This window comes from Crotalus tigris, unplaced genomic scaffold (assembly GCF_016545835.1).
Source record: "Crotalus tigris isolate CLP2741 ecotype Arizona unplaced genomic scaffold, ASM1654583v1 scf7180000018553.2237530, whole genome shotgun sequence".
Lineage (NCBI taxonomy): Eukaryota > Metazoa > Chordata > Lepidosauria > Squamata > Viperidae > Crotalus > Crotalus tigris.
The window spans coordinates 1,684,700-1,705,446 of record NW_024097074.1 but is presented as its reverse complement, the minus strand read 5'-3'; the positions used below and the strand labels follow the sequence as shown (position 1 = coordinate 1,705,446).

The 20,747-nt window shown below is 41.0% G+C and overlaps 1 protein-coding gene across 2 annotated transcripts in view; it reads left to right on the top strand.

The window, feature by feature from the left end:
• LRRK2 (leucine rich repeat kinase 2) overlaps positions 1–20,747 on the top strand; it is a 97,902-nt gene that overhangs the window by 39,436 nt on the left and 37,719 nt on the right. For both annotated transcript variants that reach the window (XM_039354499.1, XM_039354498.1), the window contains 13 exons: positions 131–259; positions 1,039–1,209; positions 2,452–2,710; positions 5,007–5,183; positions 5,964–6,076; positions 7,379–7,448; positions 8,619–8,839; positions 11,009–11,259; positions 12,827–12,975; positions 14,211–14,304; positions 16,142–16,328; positions 17,123–17,304; positions 18,406–18,635. In XM_039354499.1, coding sequence (XP_039210433.1) covers positions 131–259; positions 1,039–1,209; positions 2,452–2,710; positions 5,007–5,183; positions 5,964–6,076; positions 7,379–7,448; positions 8,619–8,839; positions 11,009–11,259; positions 12,827–12,975; positions 14,211–14,304; positions 16,142–16,328; positions 17,123–17,304; positions 18,406–18,635 — 2,233 coding nt within the window. The remainder of the gene's footprint in view (positions 1–130; positions 260–1,038; positions 1,210–2,451; positions 2,711–5,006; positions 5,184–5,963; positions 6,077–7,378; positions 7,449–8,618; positions 8,840–11,008; positions 11,260–12,826; positions 12,976–14,210; positions 14,305–16,141; positions 16,329–17,122; positions 17,305–18,405; positions 18,636–20,747) is intronic.

Sequence of the window (20,747 nt, the reverse complement as noted above, 5' to 3'; positions counted from 1 at the left end):
ATGCACAGGTAATCCTCAATTTAAGTCCGTGACAGAATCTGCCCAGAAGGAATGTTTTCGCCTCAAACTCTCCATTTTGCGTGTATTAATGGTACATTTGAAGTGATGCTACATTTTCGTTGAATTATAGGGATATCAAATTATTACAACCATACTCGACTCGTCCCCTTGGTTTGCAAACCTGCTCATCCAGGAATCGTTTGATACCTGTCTCTTCTATCAACTCTCCACATGCTTTAATGAGCAAAGAGATCAGCAGGTAACTCAACGTTTGCGGTGCACAGATAGTCCTCAAGTTACAGCAGTTCGTTTAGCGACCGTTCGACGTTACATCGCTGGGAAAAAAAAAGTGACTTTCCCAGGAACTGTTTTTCACAGTTCCAACCGTTGCTGCAGCATCCCCATGGTCATGGGATCCAAATTTGTCTGCTTGGCTACTGATTCATATTTCACCGTCCCGGGATCATGTGATTCTCCTTTTGATCTTATGACAAGCCACGTCAATGGGGACGCCAGATTCGCTTAACAGTAATACGTTCCTAATTTAACAACTGCAGTGATTCACTTAATAATTGTGGGAAGAAAGGTCGTAAAATGGGGCAAAATTCGCTCAACAACTGTTTCACTTAGCGACAGAAATTTGGGGCTCCATTGTGGTCGTAAAAGGAGGACTAGCTGTACACTCTTTTGCTCCTTCTGTCTCTGTCTCAGCCCTTCAATTCATTTATTTTAACAGTCCTGGGAAGGCAGTCTTTAATTTATGAAGTGTGTGAGTTAAACCAGGGGTCCCCAATCCCCGGTCTGTGGAGCGGCACCGGGCTGCGGCACGCCAGCCACCGGTCCACACAAACAAGCAAACCCCCCCCCCTCCATCTGTGAGATGCAGGCAGCACACAAAACCACGCACCCTCCGGTCCGCGGAAAAACCTCTCTCCACGGAACTGGTCCCTGGTGACCCAAAGGTTGGGGGGACCTCTGAGTTAAACCCTGAGGCAAATTTGACACCTTGGTTTCAATCCTCTTTCATCTCCCTTGTAGCTTCAAAGTCTTTGTTGTAAATGCTTTGCGAAAATAACTCAACACGAGGACTTGAAAAACGTGATGTTGGAGAAGGCCTGTGCCGAAGGCAACAGCGTTATGGCCGAATGTTTGCTGCTGCTGGGTGCCGATGTGAACCAAAGCTCGAAGGAGAAGTCTTTAATTTACGAAGTACGTAAGTCAAAACCGCAGGCCAGTGTGCTCCAAGGTAAAAAATGGCATGGTTTTAGTGCAGAAGTAGTCAACCTTGGCTCTTTTATGACTCATGGACTTCAATTCCCAGAATTCCTGAGCCAGCTTAGCTTTTAAAAGTACTATGTTATTTCCTCTGTTCTGTTATTACTGCTTTCTTCTATTCTCTTTTATTTTTTATTTTATTTTATTTTTCTTCATTTTTTCTCTTTTCCCCTCTTTTTTTACCAATATATTTAAAACTTAAGACACATAAAAATGTGGGATGGCTTATATGGAAAAAATAGAATCAAGTTTGTCAATGTAAATGTAACTAATTGTCACCAGTAAAAATTACTTAGAATTTGGTGGGAGAAATAAACTAAAATAAGGACTGTAACAGGATATATGATAAGGCAATTTAAATGAATGGAAAGAAAAGAATGCATTAATATGATGATTATTTTTTTAGGAATATTGGAAAAAAATATATACCAAATTGTCACTTATTAAAACAATAAGAATTATATTAATGTAATGTTTGCAAAAAAAGGATGTTTCAGGGAAAGAGGAAAGTAAACAAAATTAATATATGAAATACAGACTATAGAAATTAATTATTAAGGATTGTTTTTACAAATGTAACCCAGACATCACACTGTTTACCAACTATTGTGACTTATGTTTGTGCAAGTTTGTCAATGTAAATGTAACTAATTGTCACCAGTAAAAATTACTTAGAATTTGGTGGGAGAAATAAACTAAAATAAGGACTGTAACAGGATTGATGATAAGGCAATTTAAATGAATGGAAAGAAAAGAATGCATTAATATGATGATTATTTTTTTAGGAATATTGGAAAAAAAATATACCAAATTGTCACTTATTAAAACAATAAGAATTATATTAACGTAATGTTTGCAAAAAAAGGATGTTTCAGGGAAAGAGGAAAGTAAACAAAATTAATATATGAAATACAGACTATAGAAATTAATTGTTGAGGATTGTTTTTACAAATGTAACCCAGACATCACACTGTTTACCAACTTTTATGACTTATGTTTGTGCAAAAAAAATTAATAATTAAAAAAAAAGGAATTCTTGGGAGTTGAAGTCCACGAGTCATAAAAGAGCCAAGGTTGACTACCCCTGTTTTATTTCAAACATTTATTTTTGTCCTCCTCCTCCTCCTCCTCCTCCTCTTCCTCCTCCTCCTCTTCCTCTTCCTCCTCCTGTCATAGGTATGTGAGAAAGGAAGCAACCCAAAATTGGTTGAACTACTGCTCAACAGCGGTGCCCGGGAACCCGATGTTCGAAGCGCTCTGACAGTCAGCATCAAGAAAGGAGACAGTGGAATCATTAGCCTGCTTCTTAAAAAACTTTGCCTGGATGTGGCCAACAGCAGCATATGTCTGGGAGGATTCAGCCTTGGGCAAATTGAGCCTTCTTGGCTGGTCCCCTTGTTTCCAAGCAGACCTCTGTCCTTCCGGAAGCAAACCAGTATGTGTTCATAGAAATGGGTATTAATGTGAAGATGTGTGTAGGTGTCAGGCGCAAAAAAAACAATCCCCACATGTGTAGAATTCAAATTAGTACTTTAATGTTGTCTGCCTATAATACAGGAATCTCCCTAGACTGGCAGCTTTTTTCAAGACTCAAAGGCAGTGATGGCGAACCTTTTAGAGACCGAGTGCCCAAACTGCAACCCAAAACCCATTTATGCATTGTTGAGTGCCAGGTGGGCGTGGCCCATTGGGTGGGCATGGCCCACTGGGTGGGCATGGCTGCGGTGGTAACGGCAGACTGGGTGGGACTAAAAAGTTCAATCAATCCCAACTTTGCGAGATCTTTCTTTTCCCTGCAAGAAGTTGAAATTGACTGATTGATTGAACCTTTCTTTTTTTTTTGTACACGGCGGCGGAGGCCTAAAGCGAAAAGGTTTTATAGAACCCAGCTGAAGGCCTAGGACTGGGACGATGGCATGCGTGCCCACAGAGAGGCCTCTGAGTGCCACCTCTGGCACCCGTGCCATAGGTTCGCCACCACTGCTCAACGGCATTCAGGGCTAGTTAGACCTTGCCCTCTTGTGTTTACGAAGTCAGTCCAGGCTAATTCCATGCTTGACTCTCCTCCTGACTGGGATGGCTGCTCCCCAAAAGGGGTAGTCAAGCCACCTGTATGCTATTTCAGAGCTCGCCGCTGAATAGGATAAGAGCCAACGGGTCTTTCACAGGCCACTGACTTGATACTTGTACTGTATATTCTGAAAATTCCGAGTATTGGATTGTTAGGCCGCGTAAGTTGGCTTGTTCCTAGAATCTTTCATACAGATAAACCATAGTCCTATGAACATGGATAATGGTTGTTTGCTGTGCCATCCTTTGATTTAGATTGCTGCCATAGTTATTTTGTTAGTAGGAGGGAGAAGCTGTCTGGAGGCAAAGAGCTTTCCATTGTTTGTTGTGAAATTCTGGAACAAGTCCCATTCATTTAGACTAGAAAGCAGTGGAACCTGAGTTCTAGTCCTGCCTTAGACATAAAGGCCAGTTGGGTGACTTTGGACCAATCACCAAGAGACTGTGACTTTTAGTCCCACCTTCGGCATAAAAGCCAACTAGGTGACCCGGTGCCAGTCTCTCTCTCTCTCTCTCTCTCTCTCTCTCTCTCTCTCTCTCTCTCTCTCTCTCTCTCTCACACACACACACACACACACACACACACACACACACACACACACACACCAACTAGCCTCACAGGGCTGTTGTGGGGAAAGTAGGAGGAAGAAGCTATGTTGGATATGTTCGCCATCTTGAGTTATTTATAAAAAAAAAAATCATAAAGGTGGGTTATACAGGAGTGGCCAGAATTGTGGAAATCTTTTGGGAAAAGTGTATTTTTGAGGTTTGATGGCTAATAACACCACTTTTTTGGGGGGGAGTAGTACCATAAAATTATATATCAGTGGAAAGATATTTTAATCAAGAATGCAATGCAACAAAGTTTGTTCAATTATCTGTACTGTAATCTACGAAATGTTATAGCCAAATAACCAGACAAAGGAAGCACAACTTGCTCAGGTTGATCTCAGGTAGCTTTCCTTCATCTGATTGTAGCCAATGAGCGTGAGTGTTTAGAGAGCCAATTGGGTGTCATCTTGTTTTGGCAATGAGCCAATCAGATCACAGTAGGATTCAGTGATTGATGTCCTGCATTGAAGCTGAGAGGAGGACATTTGTCAGGGTATTATGCGATGGCTATCAATTTGGTTGATTTTTTTGTGTTCTTTCATTTAGTGAGCTTGTAAAACATAATAAAATTAAAGTCATGGTGCAAAGAGTTGACTGGTCGCCCAGAAAGCAATGTAAAATAATATTATTAAGTGAACAAGGCTACAGTTATAAAGAAATTAGAAGAAAAATGGGTGGAAACTTAACCAAAGGTGGCATTTCTACGGTACACTTTTCCCAAAAGGTTTCCACAATTTTGACTACTACTGTCTATTTATTGTTCAACCAGTTGCAGAATGGCCCTCAGATTGAGAAGCAGGGCATCCCAGCTTCAGAATAAGGCATTGTACGAAGAGAAAAACTTACTGCCATAATCTCACTACTCTGCATTATTTTGAAGCAGATCATCCAAGCTTTCCAGTTGTTCTAAAATGGAAATCGAATTATGTAAACCAGAGCACGTATGTTTAAATTACTTATGGCTCTGAACACAGCCACTCTATGCAGCATGTACTCTGTCCGGTATTTGTGAAATAGTATTACATTTCTTTCTCGTATGTAAACTCCAGGTTCCGCGTTGGCCGTAATGGTCCTTCGATATCAGAGGACGAGTAGTTACAAAGATGAGTCAAGATCTGACATAAACAGCCAGACTGATGAAATGCAGAAATTTGATGAATGGACGTTCTTACCTGATCCTTTAGTTGACAATGTCTTCTCTTTGAGTGACGACGTCGAGAGCGAAGGTACATTTGCTTAATGAAATGAACAGATTTATTGCTCCGTTAATATATCAGCACACTTGTATGTAAAAAGAACACAGTCATTGGAGTTGAGGGCATGGGAATGATCTGTCTATAGCATGAGAATCTACAGTTTTCCAGTTTTCAATATTTAAGAAAATATTAAATATGACAATGTTATCTCTGCCTCTATTCCTCCAGCTGTAATGTGCAATAATCCAATCTGTTTTAATCTGCATAATCTATGCATTACGTAAAAGGTGGAACAGATTATTGTTTTAATGAATTTCACTGCAACTCAGAATTTACAAGTCGGACCTGGCAAGTGATTCTGTTCATTTCACAATTGTGGCAAGAAAGATCATAAAATGGGACAAAAGTCACTTCACTCTTTCACTTAGCAATATAAATTTGGGGCTCTATTCTGGTCATACTGTAAATCAGGGGTCCTCAAACCTGGCCACTTTAAGACGTGTGGACGTCAACTCCCAGGATTCCAAAGCCAGCCATGCTTGTGGACTTCAACTCCCAGAATTCTGAGAGTTGAAGTTCACAAGTCTTAAAAATGGCCAAGTTTGAAGACCCCTGCCATAAATCAAGAACTATCTGTAAATTGATTGAGGCTACAATATATTTTGGGGGGTTGCATCATGCCACATTTCTGACATCTGGATTGTTATTAGTGGAAGTTTGGTTGGTTTTCTTTTTTTAGTTTCTTTCATTGCCCTGTTATGAATATATAAGTGTGATTTATTTTAATCGTTTTTTTCCTTTTCACCTCAGGCAGTGAAAGCTCATTTATGGTAAGGCAGAAATCTTACTCCGTGGCGGCCGCAGACCTCCAGAAACCTCTTCAGGCCTACTCTCCTCCCCTCCAAAGACATTCCAGATCTGTGGTGAGACAAAGGGTTTAAATGGGTTCCAACTGTATAGGGAGTCCTCATTTAACGACGGCCAGTTCAGCCCTCCTTCCAAGTTACAATGGCTCTGAATGGGGGGGGGGGAACTTAACGACGGGACCTCGTCATTGCAGGCTTTGCAGCATCCCTGTGCTTACACAATCATGATTCAGGCACTCGGCAATCACAAATACAACATTGCAGCATCCTGTGGTCACCTGCAGGCTGTTGTGAGACCTTGACTAGGGGTTTCTGATGAGCAAAATCAACATTTAAATTTAGGACAGACTTGGAAGGGGCTTTGGAGGTCTTCTAGTCCAGCCCCCTGCTCAAGCAGGAGATCCTATACCAGGGGTAGGCATCCTTGGCTCTTTTATGACTCGTGGACTTCAACTCCCAGAATTCCTGAGCCAGCACGGCTCAGCTTGGAAACTTCTCCCTTTCCCCTCAGCGTGGCTGCCTCAGGGATTCTGGGAGTTGAAGTCCACAAGTCATAAAAGAGCCAAGGTTCCTGACCCCTGTCCTATATCAGGGGTCCTCAACCTTGGCAACTTTAAGACTTGTGGACTTCAATTCCCAGAATTCCTGAGCCAGCCTGGCTCAGCTTGGAAACCTCTCCCTTTCCCCTCAGCGGTGGCTGGCTCAGGAATTCTGGGAGTTGAAGTCCACGAGTCATAAAAGAGCCAAGGTTCCCCACCCCTGCCCTATATCAGGGGTCCTCAACCTTGGCAACTTTAAGACTTGTGGACTTCAATTCCCAGAATTCCTGAGCCAGCACGGCTCAGCTTGGATACCTCTCTCTTTTCCCTCAGCGTGGCTGGCTCAGGAATTCTGGGAGTTGAAGTCCACGATCATAAAAGAGCCAAGGTTGCCTACCCCTGCCCTATACCATCTCAGACAAGTGGCTGTCCAGTCTTCTCTTAAAAGCCTCCAGTGATGGAGCATCCACAACTTCTGGAGGCAAGCCGTTCCACTGATTAATTGTTCTCGCCGTTAGGAAATTTCTCCTTAATTCCAGGTTGCTTCTCTCCTTGATCAGTTTCCATCCATTGTTTCTTGTCTTGCCTTCTGGGGCTTTGGAAATAAATTGACCCCCTCCTCTTTGTGGCAGCCCCTCAAATACTGGAATACTGCTATCATGACCCCCCTCCTAGTCCTTCTTTTCTCTAGACTGGCCATTCCCAAATCCTGCAGCCGTTCTTCATATGTTTTAGCCTCCAGGCCTTTAATTATCTTAGTAGAATATCCTTAAAAAGTGTTCAAAAGTCCCGCTTTTGGTTTTTTTTTTCTTTTCTTCAGGGGCTTGGATCACCTTACGAACCATTAACGAACCAAAGAAGAAAAAATGTGTTTTCTGAAGAATCCCACAGTAAGTAGAAAATGATAATAGATATTAAAGTTCTTATCAAAGTTCTTATCTTATCAAAAGCACGCCTGATCGAAAATAGTTCAAAACAAAACGAAGCTGTTATCATGGTGCGGAATACTAAAATACGAGCAAGACTGTTCATAGTGTTACTATTATTGGGGCTATGCAAGTTTAATGTGGTTTGGTTTGTGCGTAATGGGGTGTGCGAACCCACGTACTATGGTTTGCATACAATAATTTAGCTTGTTTACTCCCTACCGTGTTTCTCCAAAAATAAGACCGGGTCCTATATTAATTTTTGCTCCGAAAGACTCATTAGGGTTTATTTTCCAGTTAGGACTTATATTCAGGGAAATACGGTACTCAATGCATCCATCCAGCTGATGATCTTAACCGGGGCTTATTTTGGGGGGGCGGGGCTTATATTACGAGCATCCTGAAAAATCATCCTGGGGCTTACTTTCCTATTGGCTCTTATTTTCGGGAAACCACAGTAATCCCTTTATTTCTTAGTCCCATGTGCCAATATTTAAATGCGTGAACGTGTTACCTATTCTCGGTACAGGTAGTCCTCAGCTTACAACAGTTCATTTAGTGACCGTTCGAAGTTACGACGATCCTGGGAAAAAAGTGACCTATGACCTTTTTTCACACTTCATGACCGTTGCCGCATCCTCGCGGTCACGTGATCGAAATTCAGACCCCCCTGGCAACCGACTCATATTTATGATGGTTGCTATGTCCAAGAGTCATGTGATCGCGGCAGTATCCCCATGGTCACGTGATCTGCATTCGGATGCTTTTCGAGTCACTCACATTTATGACGGTCCTTTTTGTGACCTTCTGACCAGCGAAGTCAACGTGGAAGCCAGATTCACTTAACAACCATGTCACTAACTTCGTAATGGCAGTGATTCACTTAACAACGTTGGCAAGAAAGGTCGTAAAATGGGGCAGAATTCACTAAACCACCGAAACGTCGGGCTCAATTGTCATAAGTCGAGGACTACGTGTATTTTAAGGCAACTGTTAGACATTGCTAAACTCTTTTAGACATTTAATCTAAAAGTTTTTAAGTGTTTGGTACAGCTTGCCAAAATCCGATGAAACCAGGGCAACAGATGTTGCTAAAGAAATTGAATGTTATTTTTTTTTTTAATTATAAATTAGAAGGCACGTCTGTCTTCCAATCAAACCTGAAGAGCTCGGACAGTTTTTCTTCCCTGGTCTCTGACAGAGAATATATTAAATCCCTCGACCTGTCTTCAAATGAGCTGGAGAACGTAGATCCCATCAGTCAAAGTCTTTGCTTAATTACCCACTTCGAACATCTCGACAAATTGGAACTGCATCACAATCAGCTTTCCTGCATTCCAAAACAACTTTGTGAGGTGAGTCTCCCAAATGTCAGAAGAGAAGGATGAAGGAATCTGAAAATATTTGATTTCAGTCCGAAAAGCAATTAAAACACAAACTGGAACAACTTTAATAATGATAATGAATAATAATAATAATAATAATAGTAATAATAAAAGTTGGGAGGGACCTTGGAGGTCATCTAGTCCAACCCAAATCAATTAAATAAATAAATAAACCCCCTGCTCAGGCAGGAAACCCAACACCATTTCGGACAAATGGCTGTCCAGTCTCTTCTTAAAAACTTCCAGTGTTGGAGCATTCACCGCTTCTGGAGGCAGGTTGTTCCACTGGTTAATTGTCCTAACTGTCAGGCAGTTTCTCCTTAGTTCTAGGTTGCTTCTCTCCTGGATTAGTTTCCATCCGTTGCTTCTTGTCCTGCCTTCCGGTGCTTTGGAGAATAGCTTGACTCCCTCTTCTTTGGGGCAGCCCCTGAGATATTGGAACACTGCTATCCTGTTCCCCCTCGTCCTTCTCTTTGTTAAACTAGTCCCTGGTCCCATTAGCTGTGTGATTAAAAACATTAAGAACATGGTTTCTAGGAATGCTACAATTTTCTAGCTGGACTGTATCCTCTTTGGAAGAATGTTAATCTCCAAACTTGGATAAGCCGTTTGAAAGAATGTGAGATAGGATATGTTTTTGCAAAATTTGCAAAAATTAGAAGGCAACGGGAACGCGATCTAAGAAAAAGTTTGAGATGGTTTCTTCTGTAATGGAATAAGCCATTGCTAAGAGTGAATGTTTTATTAGGTACAATTAAAGTTATAAAATATCTCTGTAGAATAGAAACAGTTCTAGATAATGTGATTTTTATAAAAACATAGGAAACTGAACAGAAAAAAAAAACTAGTGGTCCATCAGACCTGTCCTGTTGTTTTTGTTTTCTTTTTTATTTATATATGTTTTTTAATTATTTTATTTTTTACCGTTTTACTGTTTTATTTAGTTTATTTTTTTTTGCCGACGACGGACGTGTGTTTATCCCAAGCACACGTTCATCACCTGACCAAAAATTTAAAACATGAAAAATAATTTTAAAAAACAATAAAGAAATACATTTACATATTACTAACTACATTTCTTCAACAAAGAAAGTCTGTGTCCCCCTTAAAGGGCCAGGCTGATTTGTGCAGTGTAGTTTTAAATTATTGTAAGGGCCCGCTCCACATTCAAATGGTGGCAAATCAGGTTTTTTTGCTTTTCTCTGATTTATTAGTTACATTTTATTATATAAATTACAAGGGCTTCTTTCTCTCCTTGACAGTATATAATCAAAATGATATGAAATTAAATAAAAAGTAAGGTGCATTTAATTCCAAATGGTTTGTTTTAGCCAACATAATGGGTAATTTGTAGAACCTGGACTGAGAAGAGATATAATTGGGGGGGGGCATCAATGAAAAATCTGAAATTTCATGAAGGATTCAATGCGTTGAAGAGTTTTGTTGTTGTTGTTAGTTGCGAAGTTGTGTCTGACCCACCGTGACCCCATGGACAATGTTCCTCCAGGCCTTCCTGTCCTCTACCATCTTCTGGAGTCCATTGAAGCTCACGCCTACTGCTTCGGGGACTCCATCCAGCCACCTCATTCTCTGTCGTCCCATTCTTCTCTTGCCCTCCATCTTTCCCAGCATCAGGCTCTTCTCCAGGGAGTCCTTCCTTCTCATTAGGTGGCCAAAGGACTTGAGTTTCAACTTTAGGATCTGGCCTTCTAAAGAGCAGTCAGGGTTGATCTCCTCTAGGACTGATCGCTTTGATCGCCTTGCAGTGTTGAAGAGTTTGGAGGCCTCTAAATGCTCCATCATTGGAGGTTTTCAAAACTAGCCTGGACAAGCATTTGACTGTGATATAAGGTCTCATGCCTTGAGTAGGGGTTGGACTAGAAGATCTCTGAGGTCCCTTCCAGATTTTATGTTCTGTCTTCTATCCTCTCTGACTAGATTAAAGTAAAACGGCGTTACGATAAAACTGGGGAATCCATTTACGTTCATTAGAGGAGTATCCTTGAGAGAAACGTGTAACCATTTTGGCTTTTTTCCAGATAGATACTTCTCTCTCAAGTCATCCCTTAAATAAGCTATTTTTGTACCGTGTCATAATTTATTAAATAGGCTCATTTGTCGTAATTTTTCTTCTTTTAGACCTTGAAATGTTTGACTTATCTCGACCTGCACAGCAACCGCTTGAAGTCTTTCCCACAGTGTCTCTTGGAAATGCCTCAGATCGCTCACCTCGACGTTTCGCGCAATGAAATTGGGCCTACCTTATGTTTCAATCCAAAAGTCACCTGTCCGACCTTAAAATTACTCAATTTGTCATACAACCAACTGTCACACATTCCTAGAGATCTTGGCGATGTTCTGATCAAGCTGGAGCATCTCATATTGGAAGGGTGAGAACGTAGGCCAAGGTGTTTATATATTTTTCTCCAGAGTTAGCATGAGTAGGGAGCGGTAAGATGAGGAAAGTGCAGGTAAGTCCTCAACTTAGAACAACAATTGAGCCCAGAACATATGTTGCTAAGTGAGAAATTTGTTAAGTGAGCTTTGTCCCATTTTACCACTTTTCTGGCCACGTTTGTTAAGCAAATCCCTGCAGTTGTTAAATTAATAACGCAGTTGTTAAGGGAATCTGGATTCCCCATTGACTTTGCTTGTCAAAAGGTCGCAAAAGAGGACCATATGAACCTCGGACCCCGCGACCGTCATAAATATGAACCAGTTGCCAAGCATCCAGATGTAAATCGCCTGACTACGGGGATGCTGCAATGCTCATAAGTGTGAAAAATAGTCATAAATCGCTTTTCCCAGCGTTGTTGTAACTTTGAATAGTCAGTAAATGAACTGTTGTAAATCAAGGATGACCTGTATGGGATTAAGTGTGTCAGGCCCAACTTTCACAACCATCCTGCAAGAAGGCTGTGATTGACCATGTCTGTAACACAGCCAAGAAAACCACACGGTTGCTTTATGTCAGGGATCTTCAAACTTGGCCCTTTTATGACTTGTGGACTTCAACTCCCAGAATTCCTCAGCCAGGCACGCTGGCTGAGGAATTCTTGGAGTTGAAGTTCACAAATCATAAAAGGGCCAAGTTTGAAGACCCCTCCCAGAATTCCTCAGCCAGGCACGCTGGCTGAGGAATTCTGGGAGTTGAAGTCCAGAAGTCATAAAAGGGCCAAGTTTGAAGACCCCTGCTTTATGTAGTCATCAGAAGCTGAGGCTAACTTGAATATGAGTATTCTTTGATTTATGACCACAATTGAACCCAAAATTGTTAGCGGAGAGCTAAATGAGTTTTGCCCCATTTTACAACCTTTCTTGCCTCAGTCGTTAACTTGAATCATTGCAGTGGGATAAGTTAGTAACCCGGTTGTTAAGTGAATCTGGCTTCCCCATTGACATTGCTTGTCAGAAGGTCGCAAAAGGGGATCGCGTGACCCCGGGACATTGCAACCGTCATAAGTACATGCCAGTTGCCAAGTGCCTGAATTTTGATCATGTGACCATGGGGAGGCTGCAAAGGTCGTAACGGTGAAAAAAATGGTCCTAAGTCACTTTTTTTCAGTGCTGTTGTAACTTTGAACAGTCGCTAAATGAACTGTTTTAAGTTGAGGACTACTTATATAGGAGAAAAAATCTGTGGGATGGCGTTTGTATTTTGGTGGGATTTTATGGGGTGGTTTTTTAAAATGTCATAAGCCCCACTGGAGCCGTGAGTTGGGCAGCCATATAAAATGCTTTAATAAATAAAATAAAATAAACAAATTGAGCAGTCAACCTCGGGCCTGTATCAAGATAGCTGTTTGGTGCGACCTCTGAGGTAATGTTGGGCAGCCATATAAAATGCTTTAATAAATAAAATAAAATAAACAAATTGAGCAGTCAACCTCGGGCCTGTATCAAGATAGCTGTTTGGTGCGACCTCTGAGGTAATGTTCTTCCTTTCTTTTCTCCTAGGAACAGACTTTCAGCGTTAGTTGGGCGCCTAGGTTTAAAAGAACTGAAAAGTTTAAACATTAGCAAGAATGATATATCGTACCTGGATACAGAACTTCTGCAGGAGTGTTTGAAATTGGAAATACTCAATGCAGCTGTAAATAGAATTGGTGAGTATGTAGCATTAGATGGTGTGGTGTTAGGAATGGGAGCAAATAAAATAAAAATTAAAAAACACGCAGACCACAACATATTGCTGAAATTATATTATTAACAGAATAACGGAAGAGACCTTAGAGGTCTTGTAGTCCAACCCACTGCTCAGGCAGGAGGCCCTACACCATTTCAGACAAGTGGTGGTCCAATCTCTTCTTGAAAACCTCCAGTGTTGGAGCACCCACAACTTCTGGAGGCAAGCTGTTCCACTAGTTAATTGTCCTCACTCTTAGGAAGTTTCTCCTTAACTCCAGGTTGCTTCTCTCCTTGATTAGTTTCCATCCATTGTTTCTTCTCCTGCCTTCTGGTGCTTTGGAAAATAGGTTGATCCCCTGCTCTTTGTGGTAGCTCCTAACACTATTGAATAGTGTTCCAATATCTCAGGAGCTGCCACAAAGAAGAGGGAGTCAAGCTATTTTCCAAAGTGCCTGAAGGCAGGACAAGAAGCAATGGATGGAAACTAACCAAAGGGAGAAGCAACCTAGAACTAAGGAGAAACTTCCTGGCAGTTAGAACAATTAACCAGTGGAACATCCTGCCTCCAGAAGTGGTGAATGCTCCAACACTGGAAGTTTTTAAGAAGAAACTGGACAGCCATTTGTCCGAAATGGTATAGGGTTACCTGCCTGAGCAGGGGGTTGGACTTGATGACCTCCAAGGTCCCTTCCAACTTTATTATTATTGTTGTTGTTGTTGTTGTTGTTATTATTATTAAATATTGGAACACTGCTATCATGTCACCCCTAGTCCTTGTTTTCACTAGACTAGACAAACCCAATTCCTGCAATGGTTCTTCATATGTTTTAGCCTCCAGCCCCCTAATTATCTTTGTTGCTCTTCTCCGCACTCTTTCCTAAATATCAACATCTTTTTTATGATATGGCGACTAAAACTGGATGTAGTATTTTAAGTGTGGTCTTACAAAGGTTTTGTAAAGCTGTACTAATACTTCACGGGATCTTAATTCTACCCTTCTGTTAATACAGCCCAGGATTGCATTGGCTTTTTTGGCTGCTGCTGCACACTGCTGGCTCATATATAAATGATTCTCCACTAGGAACGATCACTAGACAAATTGTTGAGGACTACCTGTATAGGATATCTCTTTGGTAACTGCTTTTTTAAGTGGTCTTATGAGACAATAATTTTCCAAACCAATTAATAACATGTTTATTTCTATATGTTTTAGATGCCATATACACCTTGCCTTCTAACATAACCACATTGAAACTAGCTAAGAATGCTTTTATCACTGTTCCACCGGCAATTCTTCTTTTACCACAGTAAGTGTCAACGCTGCTAACATCGGATGTTTTTGCATTGACAACTGATGGAAATGTAGCCATCTTTTACCTTTTAGAGTTAGATGATGCTGGGAGGGGGGATGTGAACGAGAGTCCAGCTAGACATAACAAAGACTAAACCTAGTGTGAGAAACAAGGTTATTGTAACCAGAGCTGATAAGGAATTGGCGGGCTGGAGAACTGGAGAGGAAGCCCGAGCTTCAAGCTAATTGGGGAATGTGATTTATGACTGTTAATTGGAGGAGGGAATTGTGCTTTGATACTATATGCTCAGGGGAGGGGAATTCAGTTTTTGGCTTCGATTATGCAGTGCCAATATTATGCTACTCAAAATAAAGATTCTTTAAGGTAATCAATGCCTCGAAGTTCTTTTGAAGAGTTTCATCTGTCAGAACCGTGACAGTAAGTTACTAGGATATATACATTAAAATTTGCATTCTCCTGTTCTTGTACCAATTGATGGGCTAGTAAATCCCAATATCTATTTCAGAAGTCTCCAAACTTTGTGGATTTGCAGACTGATGGCCGTGGAGGGAGGGAAGAGAATGCTTCCGTACAAGCAACGGTCAAGCAGATGTGCGCATGCAGTTCCATTTGTGCAAGCGGCAGACACGCATACCCTCCGCTCACACAAATCGAGCTGCCCACGCTTGCCTGCCCGCTGTGGGCGCAAGTTGAGCTGTGCACACATTCACATGTCGCTTCCACAGCCTGGTTCTGAACAGGCTGTGGCCCGGGACTTGGGGAATCCCTGATCTCTTGCATTTATTGCTTGGAGAAAAAACACATGCCTGTCAGGTTTCTTATTTGTGACGAAAGATTTCTAACCGGTATTTTTTTTGGTTTGGAAGCTTTTTTTTTTCCAATCCATAAAAATGCCCCAAATGCATAAAGTTGGTTCTGAACGATTGATTGTTAATGGTGACAAATGACTGTAAAACCGTAATATTTTGTTTTGGGGAACAGCTGGCAAAGTTGACTATTGGATCTGCCCTGCCTTTTCTTGTCCATCTATAACAGTGGTTCTCAACCTGTGGGTCGGGACCCCATTTGGGGTCGAACGACCATTTCAAGGGGGTCGCCAAACAACGCAGTCCACCATTTTCCCCCCCTTTTCCTTAGCTGTGCTACTCCCTTTTATTCTATTGGCTTTTGAAAGCCAATAGAATAGACTCTCTTGAATAGAGTCTAATTCTATTGGCTTTCAAAAGCCAATAGAATAAAAGTGGCTTTTTAGATGTTGATTGGGGTATGTGGATGGCTGGCTTTGAAGTCATTAGCTGTTGTTTGCTTGTGCTGCCCAGCCCTCCTCTCCTAAGTATTTGATAGGCTGGGTGTAAATCAGCATCTTATTGATTGTTTCCCAGGCTTCAATCACTTTCCTGGCTGTTTTTGTACCTGCTCGCCCAACACATTTAGTTTTGCAGCTATTAAGATTGTCGGATAAGCAGGCACAAAAACAGCCAGGGAAGTGATTGAAGCTGGGAAACAGTCAATAAGATGTTGATTTACCCCCAGCCTATCAAGTACTTAAGAGGCGAGAACTTGGCAGCACAAAGGAACGACAGCTAATGACTTCAAAGCCAGCCAGCCACACCCTCCAATCAACATCTAAAAAGCCACGTACAACAGGCACTTAAATACCACACACAGAACAATACACACTTTGTTAGAGCAGAGGTCCTCAACCTTTGGGGCACCAGGGACCGGTTATGTGGAGAGAGATTTTTCCGTGGACCGGAGGGTGTGTGTGGCGCAAGTTACAAAGTCCGACTTTTAACTTCATAGCACTTGTATTCCTGTCTCTCTTTGCCAGTTTGCGATCGGTGGATTTAAGCAGCAATAGCATTGGAATTTTACCTGATCCTGCATCTTGGAAATCTTCAAATTTAAGAGAATTGATATTTAACCGCAATCAAATAAGCATTCTAGACTTGAACGACAAAGCTGCTTGCTGGGCTGGGCTTGAAAAACTACACCTGTCTAACAACAAATTAAGAGAGGTAACGCAGAACAAGATAGTAATTGTTTCGACTTTATCCACTGTGCCTGCTTTTCTTCATTGGGTCAAAATACTTTTCAGGAATGTTTGAAGCAATTGCTCTTTCCCGAAAATCACATTTCTTCAGGCCTGATTGCATTGGACTTAAAATACACTTGAGGCGATCAGCTCTGATTTATTTTAAGGCGGAGAAGCAGAACAGAATTCTGGGAGTTGAAGTCCATGAGTCATAAAAGGGCCAAGGTTCCCCACCCCCGCCCAATATCAGGGGTCCTCAACCTTGTCAGCTTTAAGACTCATGGACTTCAACTCCCAGAATTCCTGAGCCAGCATGGTTCAGCTTGGAAACCTCTCCCTTTCCCCTCAGCATGGCTGGATGAGGAATTCTGGGAGTTGAAGTCCACGAGTCATAAAAGAGCCAAAGTTGCCTACCCCTGCCCAAATGCCTGAATTTTGATCATGTGACTGTGAGGAAAAATATTTAAATATTTAAACTAGGGGTCTTCAAACTTGGCTCTTTTACGACTCGTGGACTTCAACTCCCAGAATTCCTGATCCAGCATGGCTCAGCTTGGAAACCTCTCCCTTTTCCCTCAGCGTGGCTGGCTCAGGAATTCTGGGAGTTGAAGTCCACAAGTCGTAAAAGAGCCACGGTTGCCTACCCCTGGCCTAGAATTAACTAGCTACATTTGATTAACTGGGCATGTAACTGACATTTATAACCGATAAGATTAACTATATATATATATATATATATATATATATATATATATATATACTTTTTCTTTTGTCTAGATTCCTCCAGAAATCGGGTTCCTTGAAAACTTGACATCTTTTGACGTTAGTTACAATCCAGCAATACGGTGTTTTCCAGATGAAATGGGGAAATTGTCGAACATCTGGGACCTTCCTTTGGAAGGGTTACACCTTAACTTAGATTTCAAACACGTGGGAGGCAAAGCAAGGGATATTATCAGGTGAGTTTATCCTACCATAGTTCAGATTTATTTCTTATTTGTCTGATCTAACCCAAAGCTTTTGTTAGCTGCTCCAGGAAAAAAAAAAGAGAGAGAAGGGAAGCGTATCTTCCCAACGCTCACTTGAGTTTATTATTGTAAGAAAGAAATGACTACAACTCATCTAAATTTAGTTTTATTTTGGTCAGGCCTTTGTCTTGGCTGACAATGTTATTAACACAAATGTGCCTTTTTTTTTTTAAAAAAAAAAAACTGATTGTAACACAAGTAGTTGTCGACTTTCAACAGTTTGTTTAGTGTCTATTTAAAATTACAGAGGCACTGAAAAAAGTGAATATTTTTTACACTTATGACCTTTCCAGCATCCCCATGAGCATGGGATCAAAATTCAGAGGCTTGGCAGCTGACTCAAACTTACGACCGTTGTTGGGTCCCAAGGTTATGTGATCCACTTTTGTGACCTACTCACAAGCCAAGTCAATGGGGAAGCCACATTCACTTAACAACCGGGTTACTAACTAATCAACTGCAGTGATTCACTGCAAGAATCATCATAAAATGGGGCAAAATTCATTTAACAAACATCTCACTTAACAACAGAAATTGAGGCCGTAAGTCAAGGACGACCTGTAGAAGGGGAACTTCTCTTCCTAAGACTCACTTGAGTCTTAATTTTGTAGGAAAGGAATTACTACAGCTCATCACAACATCTAAACTCAGCTTTGTTTTGGTCAAGTTTTTTGTCTTGGCTGAAGGTATTCCTAACACAAATTGGACTTTTTTTTAAAAAAAAAAAATTGAATCGGTGGTTATAATATTGAGACTGAAAGAAAAAGAAGAAACAGAATACTATCAAATTTGGGACTTATTTTATCGATGGCTAGAGGAAAGAATAAAGGATTAGGAATTAAATATATATTAGCGAATGTAAACTCAGACAGCACGTTGGTTGAAAAATTATTACTTGTATGTATGGGAAAAAAATAAAAACTTTTTAATGTGTTTTTTAAATGTGTTTTTAAATGTGTTTTTTCCCCCGCGAAAGATTATTTTTTCAAATAATTCTATAATTAAAAAAACTTTCCATCTCTTTTTTGCCAGATTCCTTCAACTGCGCTTGAAGAAGGCCGTTCCCTACCACCGAATGAAGCTCATGATTGTTGGAAACGCCGGCAGCGGTAAAACAACCTTGTTACGACAACTGATGAAATGGAAGAGGCCAGATTTGGCCCCTCAGACTCCAACCATCGGCATTGATGTGCATGACTGGAAGATTCCCCGAAGGGGCAAAATCAAGAAAGACACAATTTTAAACGTCTGGGATTTTGCAGGTATTTTCTCTCACGCGTGGGGGGGTCAATCAAAAACGGTGTTCAGAATTTAGGACTGAGTTACTCGGCTATAAATTCACAGATTTTCTGGAGGGAAATTTAAACTAAACAGCGGGGACAGGGAGTTAATTGATACGGAACAACCCTGTCCCCGGCAATTTAAAAACTATAGGGCTATCAGTGCATGTAGCACAGATGTGTGTGTGGACAAGAATACCAACCTTGCTACCAATCAAAATGAAGCCTCTAATAGCGAGTGCCATATAAAGTGCACTAACCAAATAGGTGGTAAGACAATAGGGGAACTCAGGCACCACACAGGTTATGTAGAAAGGAAACACAGGGCCACCCACAAAGGACTCAAATGTTTATACACCAATGCACAAAGTATGAACAGCAAACAGGGTGAACTAGAAATTCAGGTTAATGAGGGCAGATACGATATTGTTGCCATTACGGAAACATGGTGGGATGAAACTCACACATGGAACACACAGCTAGAGGGATTTAAATTATTTAAAAGAAACAGACCAAATAAAAGAGGAGGTGGAGTTGCTCTCTATATAAGAAATAACTACATCTTCACAGAAATAGAGTACAACAATGATAAAAACTGTCTTGAATGCATTTGGGTCAATATAAAAGGGGGGGGGAATGACATTGCCATAGGTGTATACTACAGACCACCCAACCAAACAGAGGAAATAGATGAACTTTTTGCTAGTCAGCTAACTAAGGTATGTAGGAAGCACATCACAATAGTAATGGGGGACTTTAACTACCCTGACATCAACTGGGAGACAAACTCCGCACCAAGTGGAAGATCAAACAGGTTCCTGGCAAACCTAGCAGACAACTTTGTCTCCCAAAAAGTAGAGAATGGAACTAGGGGATTAGCCATTTTGGATCTAATTCTCACTAACAGAGATGAAATGATAGACGGTGTTGGAGCCATAGGAACCCTGGGAGGAAGTGATCATGCAATATTAGAATTCAACATTATAGAAGCACAACCAATAGAACACAGTCAAACTAGAGTCTTGGACTTCAAGAGAGCTAATTTCAATAAACTTAGAGAGGGCTTGGGAAGGATTCCATGGATGAGAATCCTCAAGGGGAAAACAACTCAAGAAGCTTGGGAAATTTTGAAAAATGAGATAATAAAAGCACAGTCTAGCACAATACCAACAAAGAGGAAAAATAACAGCTCTCAAAAGAAACCAGCATGGCTGCATAAAGAACTCTCTGACAAATTGAAAGATAAAAAGGACAAGTATAGAAAGTGGAAAGAGGGGAACATAACTAAGTCAGAATATCAGCAAATAGCCCGAGCCTGCAAAGATGAAGTGAAGAAAGCCAAGGCTCAAAATGAACTGAGGCTTGCGACCAAAGTCAAAAATAACAAAAAAAGCTTCTTTCAACATGTAAAAAACAAGAAAAAAGTGAAGGAAATGATTGGTCCATTAGTGGGTGGAAGTGGCAAGAAGGTGACAAGCAACAGGGAGAAAGCAGAACTATTTAACTCATTTTTTGCATCTGTCTTTACACAAAGGGAAAAAACAGACCAACCTATCAAAAATAGTGCCACAAAAAACAAAACAGAAACACAAGTTAAGATAGGCAAGAAAATCGTTAGTGAGCACCTGTCCAGCCTAGATGAGTTCAAATCGCCAGGACCAGACGGATTACACCCCAGAGTTCTCAAGGAACTGGCAGATGTGATATCGGAGCCACTGAACTATATTTTTCAAAGATCCTGGAACACAGGGGAACTACCAGAGGACTGGAAAAGAGCTGATGTAGTTCCCATCCTCAAAAAAGGAAAAAAAATGGATCCAGGAAATTACAGACCTATCAGCCTGACCTCAATACCTGGGAAGATCCTGGAAAAGATAATCAAACAACGAATCAACGAACACCTAGAGGCAAACAAAGTCATTACTAAAAGCCAACATGGGTTTGTCAAAAATAGATCATGCCAGACAAATCTTATTGCATTCTTTGACCAAGTGACAAAATTAGTGGATCAGAGGAATGCTGTGGACATAATTTACTTGGACTTCAGTAAGGCATTTGATAAAGTAGATCACAACCTACTACTTGACAAGATAG